Source organism: Aspergillus candidus (assembly GCF_002847045.1).
Source record: "Aspergillus candidus strain CBS 102.13 unplaced genomic scaffold BDW47scaffold_54, whole genome shotgun sequence".
Taxonomy (NCBI): domain Eukaryota; kingdom Fungi; phylum Ascomycota; class Eurotiomycetes; order Eurotiales; family Aspergillaceae; genus Aspergillus; species Aspergillus candidus.
The window spans coordinates 86119-98306 of NW_020194059.1; the positions used below are offsets into that span (position 1 = coordinate 86119).

General features: G+C 56.5%; 5 protein-coding genes across 5 annotated transcripts; 1 reads left to right on the forward strand and 4 right to left on the reverse strand.

Moving 5' to 3' along the window:
* Nucleotides 1–54: 54 nt before the first annotated feature.
* Nucleotides 55–2774, reverse strand: BDW47DRAFT_119955 (putative C6 transcription factor; the record flags this gene model as incomplete). The annotated part of the gene is made up of 7 exons (XM_024815424.1): nucleotides 55–75; nucleotides 526–964; nucleotides 1033–1386; nucleotides 1465–1638; nucleotides 1687–1838; nucleotides 1905–2510; nucleotides 2697–2774. 7 exons carry the CDS (start codon nucleotides 2772–2774, stop codon nucleotides 55–57), a joined length of 1824 nt encoding a protein of 607 aa, XP_024668941.1.
* Nucleotides 2775–3050: 276 nt separating this feature from the next.
* Nucleotides 3051–5271, reverse strand: BDW47DRAFT_111305 (NCS2 family permease). Its single transcript, XM_024813923.1, has 2 exons — nucleotides 5045–5271; nucleotides 3051–4955 (listed from the first exon to the last, which is right to left on the reverse strand). Exons 1-2 carry the CDS (start codon nucleotides 5132–5134, stop codon nucleotides 3300–3302), a joined length of 1746 nt encoding a protein of 581 aa, XP_024668942.1. The 5' UTR covers nucleotides 5135–5271; the 3' UTR covers nucleotides 3051–3299.
* A 460-nt stretch (nucleotides 5272–5731) lies between these two features.
* On the reverse strand, nucleotides 5732–8024 carry BDW47DRAFT_133948 (MFS transporter; the record flags this gene model as incomplete). Its single annotated transcript, XM_024817974.1, has 3 exons — nucleotides 6266–8024; nucleotides 6047–6178; nucleotides 5732–5966 (listed from the first exon to the last, which is right to left on the reverse strand). The coding sequence occupies exons 1-3, from the start codon at nucleotides 7594–7596 to the stop codon at nucleotides 5732–5734; spliced, it is 1698 nt and encodes a 565-aa protein (XP_024668943.1). The 5' UTR covers nucleotides 7597–8024.
* A 25-nt stretch (nucleotides 8025–8049) lies between these two features.
* BDW47DRAFT_111308 (serine hydrolase domain-containing protein) lies at nucleotides 8050–9617 on the forward strand. Its single transcript, XM_024813924.1, has one exon. It carries the CDS (start codon nucleotides 8296–8298, stop codon nucleotides 9475–9477), a length of 1182 nt encoding a protein of 393 aa, XP_024668944.1. The 5' UTR covers nucleotides 8050–8295; the 3' UTR covers nucleotides 9478–9617.
* Nucleotides 9618–10282: 665 nt separating this feature from the next.
* Nucleotides 10283–11734, reverse strand: BDW47DRAFT_133950 (putative endo-1,4-beta-xylanase; the record flags this gene model as incomplete). The annotated part of the gene is made up of 5 exons (XM_024817975.1): nucleotides 10283–11034; nucleotides 11102–11215; nucleotides 11272–11404; nucleotides 11468–11624; nucleotides 11679–11734. 5 exons carry the CDS (start codon nucleotides 11732–11734, stop codon nucleotides 10283–10285), a joined length of 1212 nt encoding a protein of 403 aa, XP_024668945.1.
* Nucleotides 11735–12188: the final 454 nt, after the last annotated feature.

The window sequence follows — 12188 nt, forward strand, 5'->3', positions numbered from 1 at the left end:
AGCCTCTGTAGAGAAACGCGTAGGACCCCCAAAGTCGTCCAGAGGACAGACCCTCTACAGCACGCGCTTAGACACCTATAGCCAGGGAACATTTTCTTAGCAAATATGTGGACAATAGTGTAGAGTTCTATACATTGGCTATAGTAGATATAATAAAAAAGTATAACATCAAAGGATTCTTAAGGTGCTGTCAAAAATAAAATGGTCTAGTTATTTAGCATTCATAGGAGATACTCTACATGGGTATTTAAGCAGTAAATCTCTGTGATCTTTACTCTCATATTCTCTTATTGTATTAGTGTAGTGAAAGTAGATATGGTATGGTGAGATATGATCGACAATGCTGGATACATCTATTGTTCCTTTGGATATAGTCCATAATACCTAACCTCGAATACAACAGCAACAAACCAAAAAAGCCCCCACACATTAATAACCAAATATGTAACCAATCCAATTCAAAATCCAAAATTAAAGCAGGTTATTCGTCTCCGAAGACGTCTCCCCCGACATCCTCCTCCCCACCGCACCAATCCCAGCAAGCTTATCCAGCTCCTCAAACAGCGGATCCGTCTCCACAGGCAACACGACGCCCCTCTCCCTTGCGACAGCCTGCACCGCGCCGAGCGTCGTGCGGGTTGCCTCCCAACGGCGCGAGAAGGCCTTCGCGGCGACGCAGAGACCGATGAAGGCGTCGCAGTTGGAGGGCTCGTCGAGCCGTGGGAGGAGTGTGAAGAGCGCGGCTGTTATCCATTGGATGTTGTTTGCTGGCATGCGGTCGAGACCCCATGCGCCGCGGTGGGTGCGGATGAGGTCTGCGATGCTGCGTGCTGAGGCGAGGCTGGTGGGGGTGGGGTTGGGGGTGAAATTGGAGTTGGGGTAAGGGGGCGGGTTGGCGGTGTGGGTGGTGGCGGTGGTTGGTGATGTGTTCTGCAGGGTGATCGTTATGGTGTGGTAGTACATGCTGTTTTGGGCCTGTCAGTAACGAGGATGAAGGGTTGAGCTTGGGTGAAACTTGTAAAGGAAACACACTGCAAGCACAAAACATGTGGAAGCTCCATATTCCCTCGTGCCAAACATCCTTGCAACCGATCGGCGGCCCACCGGCGCAGGCGCTCGTCCAGCGATGCCCAGTCGTGCCGAGGGGTCGTCTCTTCTCCGCCGTAGAGGAAACGCGTCGCGTCGTAGACGATCGGGCTGAGGCTGGACAGCGCCGACAGGACGCAGGCGGTGTGGGACGGCGTCGGGGGGTCGTCCGTCTGCGCGGGATAGGACTGCCAGTCTTCTTCTTGGTCGGCTCTGTGGTCGCAGGGTGGTGGCGGTGAGCAGGCCGCGCCCTGCGGCGGTTTGATAGCAGGGACTTTTTTCTCGGCGAGGGCGTGGATCCTGCGCGTGTCAATCATCTTTCTTACTTTCGGACTGGGTGATGGAGCGGTGCATCGGCGGGTGTAAGTCAGGTCCTACGTGGCGATGTTGAAGATGCCCCAGCGAATGGATAAGACGGCTGGGGCCATCGATGATTGGTCTGGGTCGTTGGACCCGGCGACGGGCGGGTTATCCTGGACGAGTTCGCGCAGCGAGTAGGCCAGTTGACTGCGGTATATCCAGCCTTGACGGTCGCGACGGGTGAGGGAGGCACTGGATGATGAGCTTCTGTTGGACGGTTGGTGGGGAAAGTTGACTCACCATGTCCACAGTACCCCAAGTCCTTGGACTGTCGGGAGAGTGATCCGCCCTTGTTCTTTTTCGAGTAGCCGTTTGGCCTCGTCGTAGAAATGCGCCCCTTTCGAGGCGACATCCCCGGGGATGGCATACGATTCGGGGTAGTCGGAGTATGTCTACACCATGAATACAGACCGAATTGCGGGAAAAGATGGAAAAGAAGAAAAGTAAGACAAACATACACAAGCATCCGCCAGAATGATATTCACCAAAAACGGCGAACAAAAGCGACGCCGAGCGACATTACCGGCCGCCTGCATATCACGCAGAAACCGCCCGCGATCGACCCAACAACCCCCAAACGGCTGACGCCACGTAAACCAAAGCGAGACCAGATGCGACACCACATCGTCATCCTCGACGACTCTCGTCCACGGACGCGCGGGGACCCGGAACCGCGGGATATCCGACAAGCGCTTGGCGTCGAGGATGCGACGCAGGGAGCGGGCGTCGTCCCCCGAGTTGACGGGCACGGCTGAGGCGACGGCGTGGGCGGCCTCGAGGATGTCAGGGGTCCGGGATAGCTCGTCGCGCGGCAGCTGGTGGTCGATGTAGTAGCGGATTTCGGGCAAGGATGCGTTGCTACGGATGAGATTGACGAGCGGATAGGCGCGACAGTTGCCGCTCTCGCGCAGGACGTCGACTAGTCGGACGAGGAGGTCTTCCTTGTCTTCGAGCTCATCGATCTTGCGCTTTAGGGCGCCACGACGGCGACGGTCGGCCGTGGAGTCGAGGGTGCATTCGAGGCGCGATTTGAGGCAGTTGGCGCAGGGGACCAATCCGGTACACTGGGGGGCCCGTCACTCGTTGGAGGTGGATGATTAGTTCTTCTTTCTTTCTCTTTCTTTCTCTTTCTTTCCTTTGCTTCTCTTCTTTCTATCTTCATTCTGTTTATTCCTCCCCTCTATCGGTGATGGTGGAAGACTAGTCACCTTCAACTTGCGCGCCTTGCATGCCTTACAGGCCGTCCCAACATTCTTCCGGCGCTGCGAGTCGGTGGAGGCGGCGGTCCCGGGCGGAGCGGGAGCCAGAGGACGTCTATTATCGGCCATGATGGGTGATGGGGGAAGGGGGTGGCAAAGGGAGTCAATCCATAGTTGGAGGAGTGAAGTGTAAGAGAAAGAACACGCAAGGGATGCACAGTAGAGAAGCTGAAGAAGAGGAGAAGAAACAAAAGCAATGATGCGACTCAGGCGAAAGAATGCGGAACCGATGCGTATCGTATTTATGACGTATGATTGGCCGGGGCGGTCAGATCTGGTATTGCTGCTTCTTAGGGCTTAGGGTTGCCCCTCTATCTCTATATCTCTATATCTGTCTATATCGAGATCAATCTCCAGATGTCTTGGATGTCTTTTGCTGGAAGTAAATCCTCAAGGATGTGAATATGCTACATAATAAACAGTCACGACATGATGCAGACCCCACAGATCAACGGAATTATCTTCCCTGTACAACGTCGCCCCTGTTACCTACACCACGGACAACAAAGAAACCGTTAAGACCATGTCCAACCAAAAAGCTAATCACGACAGACCCATACTCCAGATAACCAAGAAACAAACAAAAGAAGATTATTATGCTTTGGGATGTTCCGCCTTCTCCCCCACAGGTTCCTGGGAGTTGATCGACTCTTCCACCACCACCTCGCCTAATCGAGGCTCACCATCTCGCCACTCATCCTCCACAAACTGCGACGGCTCCTCCCGCCAGAAGTCCTTCTTCCCCCGGAACAACCGCTGCAGCCATGGGGGGAAGAATCCGCCGGCAATCCGCCACGTCCAGGGGTCCTTCTCGTGCTTGTTGGGCGGCACCAGACGGCCCCGGGACCCGACCTCCACCACCCACACGATCACGTTCAGCAGCATGTAGCTGAGGATACCGGCGATCAGCCCGTACGCGATACTGTACGTGAACGGCATGATGGCGATGGTCAGGAAGGCGGGGACCGCGTCGCCGTAGTACCGCCAGTTGATCTCCGCGGCGGCCTTGCACATCAGCGCGCCCACGAGCACCAGCGTGCAGCCGGTCGCCCACGGCGGGATGGAGGCGAAGATGGGCGCGAAGAACACGGCGATGAAGAAGCAGAGGCCCGTGACACACGACGTCAGCCCTGTCCGCCCGCCCTCCGAAATCCCGGCACCGCTCTCAACGAACGCCGCCACAGGCGGCGTGCCCAGCAGCGCGCCAATCGAGATGGTGATCGCGTCGACCATGTAGGCCATGGCGCTGCCTTCAAAGTCCTGCGTGCGCTCGTCGATCGTGCCGGCGAACTTGGCCATCGAGTACAGCGTGCCCGTCGTGTCGAGGATGTCCACGTAGAGGAAGGTGATGAACGCCAGGCCGAACTCGGCCCCGTGCCCGGTGAGGTCCCACTCCATGGCGAGGAGCGTGCGCTTGATCGGGTGGAAGGTCACCACTTGCTTGAAGAAGTCGAACATGTTGTCGCCCAGCGGCGTGTGCGGGAAGTAGGTCACCGCCGTCGGGCGCGGCCAGCTGATGATCGACACCAGCAGGATCCCGATGATCACGGCGCCCTTGACCCGGTACAGCATCAGACACGCCGTCAGCACGCCGCCGCAGAAGATGCCCACCCACATCGTCGGGCTGCGCATCTTGTCCGCCGACTGGCACAGTCCATCCTGGCGGAGCGCGTCCGAGCATCCCGCCAGCTCCATCGGCGTGTCCTTGGCTCCCGTCACTAACCCGATGCCCGCGCTGTAACTCAGTCCGATCAACGTCAAGTACAATCCGATTCCGGCACCCGTGGCCAGCTTGATCGACGCTGGCAGCGCCCGCGCTAGCCACTGCCGAATGCCCAGCAACGTCAGTCCCAGGAAGACCCAGCCCTCCACGAACACCGCCGTCAGGGCGATCGAGTAGGGAATCATGCCCTGTCCGTGGTACCCGACCACGGTGTAGGCGAAGTAAGCGTTGAGACCCATTCCGGGGGCGATGGCGACGGGGAGGTTGGCGAGGAGGCCCATGAAGAAGGTTCCCAGGGCCGAGATGGCGGCGGTGGCGGTGACCATGTCGCGGTTGATCTCCTGCACGCACATCAGGTAGTCGGTGTTCGAGTTGCAGTTGTCGGGGTCGTCGGCTGGGCACACGCAGTTACCCCCCGACTTGGACGTGATATTGGAGTTGACGCTAATGATGTAGGCCATGGCGAAGAAAGTCGCCAACCCGGCCCGAATCTCGGTGAAAAAAAAGGAACCTTTGCGTTCGCGGGGCTGTCTTCGTTAGTCTCTTCATCATTCTCACAATGGAAACCTTGAATGAGGGGGAGGGGTAGAGGGGGAACGAGGGGGGTTGTACATACATGGCCGGAGTTCTCGAGCAAGAACCAACGCCCAATAGGGCTCCGCGCCACAGAGAGATTGGTGCGATGCACCCAGTCGGATAAGCCCATGATGAATGTTTATACAATAGGAGCTAATAGGAAAGATCCTATCTCCAGGGATGGGGAGAAACCCAGCAAGGAAAGCTCAACGAGCAAAGAAGAGACGACACAACACGAAGAGAGAACAACGAGAGAGGAAGAACAAGAGGAACCCAGCCAGCTCGACGGGGGCGATCGGCTAAAAAATAGGTTCGAATTTTTCCCTCTTATCATCCCCCTTCGCGTGAGCATCTTGGGGTGGATCCATGGGACCGACGCCGGCAACCACTGATAATCCGAGTTATTCGCCCCCTGCGGACCCGCGATCGATGGCGAATCACGGTGCTCACGGTGACAGTGGCCAAATGGGGATCATTAATCATTCTCACCCAGCTATTGATTCCAGTCAGTTAGGTAATCCCTATCTTATCTTAGGACTCTGGCCTTGGTGATCTTCATGGATCATTACCGTGGCTGGTTGACGCGACGCTGCTATCTCGTGCGGGGCCAACCCTAACTCGGCCGTCACTTGCCAGGACACGTGCTATTGAATGAAAAGAGAACAAATAACAATCAACCTTGAATAAAAAATAAGGAAAGAATGCAAAAGAAACCAAAAAGATATGTCTAATCCTTCTCCGCAAACACCGCCGCAGTGGGCGCAAATTTACTCTTCTTCCGCAACCTCGGCCCCAGCAGGATGAATCCCAGTGGAATGGGAATCATAATCGCCGACAGACAACCCAGTAGCGTCCCCGCCCACTGTACCCCTAAATTCACAAACATCTGCTTCGAGAACAGGGGGAAGCATGCGCCCACCGCCGACCGCAAGATCGTGTTCGCGGCGAACACCGATGCAGCACTACGGAGATATCGCCCGTTAGCTGAGATCGCGATCGCTTGGCGAGATATGCAGGGTAGTATCTGGGGGGGAAAGCTCACAATTGCAGATAAGAGTCGATCAGATAATTGAAACATTGGAGGAAGATGCAGAAGATGCCGAACCCAACCAGCACCCCGGACGCTGTGGGGGCCATCCAGTGGATGTCGTTCGTCCAGCCTGTCCACCCGAACCTGTTTTCTTGTTAGCGTGTTTCATCCGGCACCAGCTGGGAAATAAAGTACGCGCGATAGAGGTGCAAGACAAGCGAGGAGATGTACCAGAATAAACCGAGCGTAAACGCTATCCCACCGACAATCGCGGACGGCAGCCTCCACTCCGGGACGGGCACATTGTCGTTGTTGATCAACTTCCGCGTGTATGACTTCTGCCCGAGGAGCGTGTATACCCCGCCGAGGAACTCGCCCACGATCAGCCCGATGAACGGCAGACTGCCAACCCCCAGATTCATCCCGTGGATGCCCTGGAAAACGACCGGGTAGGCCGCCAGCAGGGCGTACATCAACCCGTAGATGAACGACATGTAGAGCGTTACCAGGAAGACGATCGGCTCGGTGAAGAGCATGCGGAACGGCCGGCTGAAGTTGACCGTGATCAGCTCGTCGAAGTCCAGCTCAACCTCGTCCTGCCGCGCATGGATGCCCCAGTTGCGCGTCTGCCGCCGCAGCTTCTGCGCCTTCTCCACGAGCACCAGCGGCGCGTACGTCTCGCGGAAGAAGAGCAACAGCAGCACCGTCCCCAGGAATCCCATGATCGCGGAGATGTACATGGTCCAGCGCCACCCCAGGTAGCTCATCACGATGAACCCCCCTGTGAACGGGGACGCGAACGGGCCCACGAAGACGGCCATGGCAAACATTGCGATCGCGATGCCGCGCGTCCGGTTGCTGTACATGTCTGCGAAGGTCGCGGGCACGATCGCGAGTGGACTGGCGCCGAACAGCCCCGCGAAGAACCGCGTCAGCATCAGAGTCTGGACATCCTTGGCCGTCGCTGTGGCGATCGTGAAGATGCTGTACCCGAACACGCCGGCCGTGATGGGCCAGCGACGCCCGGCGAGCTCACTGGCCGGCGCCCAGAAGGTCGGGCCGGCGGAGAACCCCAGCACGTACAAGGTCACGCCCAAGGTGGTGACCTCGGTGCTGACGCCGAACTTCTCGCTGGTGGCGCCGACCGTCGACGAGAAGATGGCGCTGGCGAAGGATGAGACAAATGTCACGTAGGCCAGGATGACTGACAGCAAGACCTTCCTACCGATCGGCCAGTTGTGGGGATGGCACGGGTCGTCGGCGTCGGTGAACTCGACGACGTACTTCTCCGGGTCTGGCAGCTCCGGCGGGTATTCCTTTCCTGCGCCCATCGGCAACCATTGATCACGCGGTGTACGACCCTTCGTCGTGCCGACAGTGGACTCCGCCGCCAAACGAAGCGTCTCGATGCGCGATATCTCCACGCGGCTTTGGTGTCTGCTCATCGGCGACGACCCGTCAGCGGCGAACGCGGGGTCGCTGCGCGTTGGGTGCGCGGTCGCCAGCTGCGACAAAGCGCTGCTGCTAGCACTGTGTCTACTATATTCGTCTAAATCTGCCATGCTGGAACCTTGAATGCATGTCGGAACTGGAAATGCTCCCGATGGTCGTGTTAAATGTTCCTTCTAGGAACGGCCGGAAGCCCGGGTGATGGTGTCATCGACCCGCGGAACCGGATATCGGAGTCACTCTGCGGCATGTAGCTCCCCTGGCTGTTATATTCGGCATTAGAGTATATGCATTTTCCCCCTGGATTCAATCGCGCAAGGCACTGAACATCGGGTGTCGGTTATGCAGGACGATTCGAAAGAGTGGTGGCCTCCATATCCCACAATGACATCATCCATCGCAGCCCTAACAGACTGACTGAATGCAGCCGCCCTTCAACTTCATCCTCAGACAAACAATGGTAGCTAGTTCTATTATAAAAGCTTGGTAATCATATCTCCCGTTCCCACACCGTCAGCGATGACTTTTGATATGAGTCGCTCCTCATTCGAGACTAAGCAGCGACCCCTGTCCCCAGCACGACGGAAACCACACCCCTCCCGGCATGATCTATCGCGCCATTATGGTGCTGCCTAATCAAAGTCATCTTTCTGACAAATGTATATTTATTTTAACAAGGGAGATATTCCTCATGCTTTCTAATCAGAGTGATCCTTCTGATCCTTCTTAACAAGTATATATTCTCCAAACGATATCTGGGCTTGCTCATTATATCCAGTGAATTCAAACAACCAGAGCGCCGCATCAACACCATGACAGTAACCACTGCCGGAACCTGCCACCCTGTCTTCGCGCCGCTGCGCGAGCGCCTTGAGAAGAACATCGCCAGCGGCGACGAGCTTGGTGCTTCGCTGTGCGTTACCATTGGTGATGAGACGGTCGTCGACATCTGGGGCGGACACGCCGACCCCGAACGCTCCAAACCCTGGTCGGAACACACCATCGTACCTGTCTGGTCACTCTCTAAGCCCATTTCCAACCTGGGCGTCCTGTTGCTCGTCGACCGCGGCCTGGTCCACCCGGATGCGCCGCTGGTGACTTACTGGCCGGAGTTTGCTGGCGCCGGCCGCGACGATATCCTTGTCCGCCATGTGCTAGGCCACACGGCCGGCTTACCGTCTTGGAATCCGCCCCTTCCCCCGGCGCAACTGTACGATATCTCCGCCGCCGCGGACGCCCTCGCTCACCAGGAGCCCTGGTGGACCCCCGGCACTGCCGCTGGCTACCACGCCCTCTCGCAGGGTTATCTTACGGATGCGCTGGTGCGCCGCGTGGCCGGGAAGCCGCTGGGAGAGTTTGTGCGCGACGAGCTAGCCACGCCGCGGGCCGCGGACTTTCATTTCGGGGTGCCAGCGAGCGAATGGGGCCGGATCGGGGAGATGGTCCCGCCGCCACCGCTGAAGGAAATGCCCAGTCCGGAGAGCTTGGTCATGAGGGTTTTGGGCGGGGGCTCCTTCCCCGCGAGCGAGTCAGCCACGCCAGCTTTCTGGCGTGCTGGAATCCCGTCCATGGGCGGAATTGGCAACGCGCGTAGCGTCAACCGCATCTTCTCTATCGTCGCACGGAATGGTACCGTTGACGGGCGCCGTTTCATGGGCGCGGAGACCATCGATGCAATCTTTCGGGAGCAGTCCCCGGACAAGGAGATCGTGATGGATATGCCTGTGCGCTTTGGGATGGGGTTCGCGTTGTCCTCGCCGTTGAGTCTGTCCGAGGAGGAGAAGGATGCAATGAGCTGGTTGCCTGCTGGCCGAGTATGCTGGTGGGGCGGTTGGGGTGGTTCCATCGGGCTGGTCGACATGGATCGCCAGATAACCATCACGTATGTCATGAATCATATGGGCCCGGGCACGATCGGGGGCCCGCGCGCGACCGAGTATGTGACGGCGATTTATGAGTTGGTCCAGGCGTATGAGGCTTCCATCGCAGCATAGGTTTTGTTGTGACTTGCAGCTGTTGTCAGCTGGATTCATCCCCATCTTAGTATCGATTTTACCAGCTTCTTTCCAATCTTCCCGTAGGCTCATCTAAGCTCATCCATTTCACATCGCTCTGATCTATGCCCCAATCCATCAGCCATGCCAGGTACCGAACTTCATTTCCTCAGTATCCATTCTAGGCCTTGTCGGGCTCCACTTTGAAATACATCCGCGTCGTCGGCCCGAGCCAAACCACTGACCATCGACATCGTAGCGGAAACGGGCGGCTCGGATACGGCACTTGTCCGTATTCAACTCGGTAAGTGTCCGACGCAATGGATTCGCCATTGCAAGGTCTCCACAGATGAGAAATTTCACTAATTAAAACAGTCAGGACCGGTCGTCAACTTCCCGTTCTTCTTCATCCCGTTTCTGTCGGTGTGGTTCTGGGGCGTAGTTCGCATTTGATGCTGTCTCTCTTGATGGACTAGCGATAGTCGTGGCTATGGTTATGGGAGGGCGATGGAATCCTGGAGTGCTTGATGGTGTAGGTTGTTGGCAGAGTCGAAACGGACAGGTCAGAAGTTTACAACCCAGCTACACACATGACTACTGTTGGCCTACTATACGACAACATCCGATCTGTATCACTCTGTTTTGTTGAGTGAGATTGTGTGCCCTAGGCAAGATTCAGTGTACTGGGTGTGTTAATATCCCTGTTCAATATAGACGTCTTCTTGTGCTATATACGTAGATCTCCAGACAGAGAAAAGCAATGACACCACGACATAGCGTACCTCATTGCGAACCTTCTACCCCCTCACAGACACTGCGAATAGTAATCATTCTGTTTCTGACACGTCGTGCCACTGACACAGACAGTCGGTCCCGTCCAATGCAAGCCTCCACACTGTCCCCACTTCTGCGCCTCCCCAGTCGAAGTCGGCGCCGCGGAGCTCGTCGTCGTAGTCATCGTAGTCCCAGCCGTCGTCGTCGTCGACGAACCACCACCCCCAAGACCCGCCATCAGCCCCGAATACGCAGGCTTCTTGGTCAGATTCTCATCCCACGGGCAGGCATCGCCGTACCCGGAAAACACGCCAGGCACCCACGAGTACTTGTCCGTCCAGTCCCAGATGGTGATGCCCACGCAGTCGGTGTTTTTGACGCAGGCGGCTGCCACGGCCTGGTAGTCGGTCGACTGCTGCGCGAGCTGGGCGTCCGTTGAGGGGAGTTGCAGGCGGATGTCGAGCTCGGTGTAGGCGGCTTCGACGCCGAGAGAGGTGTAGCTGGAGAGCGTACTGCTGAGAGCGGACTCGCTGGGGCTGCTGCCGACGATGAAGTGGGCTTGCATGCCGACGCCGTCGATCTTGACGCCGTAGGATTGGATCAGCTTGACTATTTTGGCGGCCGCGGTGGCTTTGGCACCGGGGGATTCAATGTTGTAGTCGTTGTAGTAGAGCTTTGCGGTGGGGTCTGCGGCTGCTGCTGTGGCGAAGGCGATGGGGAGGAAGGCTTCGCCGATGTGTTCCAAGAAGGGGCTGTCTCGGTAGGTGCCGTCTTCGTTGAGGGCTTTTGATTGTTAGTGTTATTCATGGTTGTCAATCGTGGTGCTGGAGGTAGTTAGTGGTGGGCTCACCCTCGTTGACTACATCCCATGCATAGCATCGTCCCTTGTAATGGGTAGCCACCTTCGTGATGTGGTTCTTCATTGCTGCCAGGAGGGTCTCGTTGGTCCAGGTGCCGCTTGATACTTGTTCATTTTAGAATCAACCACACTGGTTACTCATAGGTTTAGAATTGACGTACCCCAATTGGGAAGCTGGCTGTGCCAAACAAGGGTATGACAGCGCAGCTTCTGTCCATTGGTCTCGGCCAAGTCGGCGATGGCATCTCCACCGGCGAACGAGAACGAGTTCTGCGAGGGTTCGTTGGACTCCCACTACGTCACGGTCAGCATATATAGTCAAATGAAGCAAGACATAGAGATGCAGTAGTGACTCGCCTTCATCGAATTAGAGGGCGTTATTTGTCCAAAATCAGCGGTATTGCCCAGCTGCTTGAAATAGGGCGAGTCGCTCAATTCGCCATTGTCGGTGGCCGTGCCAAAGTATAACTTTCCTTTTGCAACGGCGGCTTCATGGAGACCTGCAGCGACGGCTCTACACGCGGTGTTAGATAGTCACACCCGAGAAGCGTAGATTGCAGGGGCATACAGATGCGGAAGAAGTCCGACAGCTAGGGCCGCGGCCAGAGATGACAGCTGGACCATTATGGCGACAGGGTACTGCTATTTTCAAGTAGGATGGGTAACAAGCTTGAGTCCGTTGTTTCATTCTGGCCGGGTTTCTTCAGGGTTTATATACGATCGACAGGGACTTTTTCCTGATTCCTGCCCATTCTCGGCTCTCGTCTGCAGCCGTTGGCGAACCATGAGTCGGCCCAGAAGGCGTATAATCCGTAAATAATTGGTTGAAGTAATCACCCCTGTTCATCCGGTGGCTTGACAGTTGGGAATTCAGCCTGAAGTGCCGGGAAACGTGTAGTTTTGGAGTTGAAACTGCAACGCGGCGATGCCTCGTCCATGCCGGCACTTGAAAGTAATTTAACTATGGTAGATCAATTGACTTCCAGATTATGACCATGTCGATCATTGAATATCATAGACAAACATTGTGTCGATCGAAGAAAAGTAGAGAACGGTGGGGAAAAAACTTGCAACTTCG

What these genes read in the sequence shown, in the direction of transcription:
- BDW47DRAFT_111305 (XM_024813923.1), bottom strand. Translation starts at nt 5,134, where the DNA reads ATGGGCTTATCCGACTGGGTGCATCGCACCAATCTCTCTGTGGCGCGG. An exon ending in TGCTCGAGAACTCCGGCCAT is followed by an intron (nt 4,956 to 5,044) that starts GTATGTACAACC and finishes TAACGAAGACAG; the next exon opens with CCCCGCGAACGCAAAGGTTC.
- BDW47DRAFT_111308 (XM_024813924.1), top strand. Translation starts at nt 8,296, where the DNA reads ATGACAGTAACCACTGCCGGAACCTGCCACCCTGTCTTCGCGCCGCTG.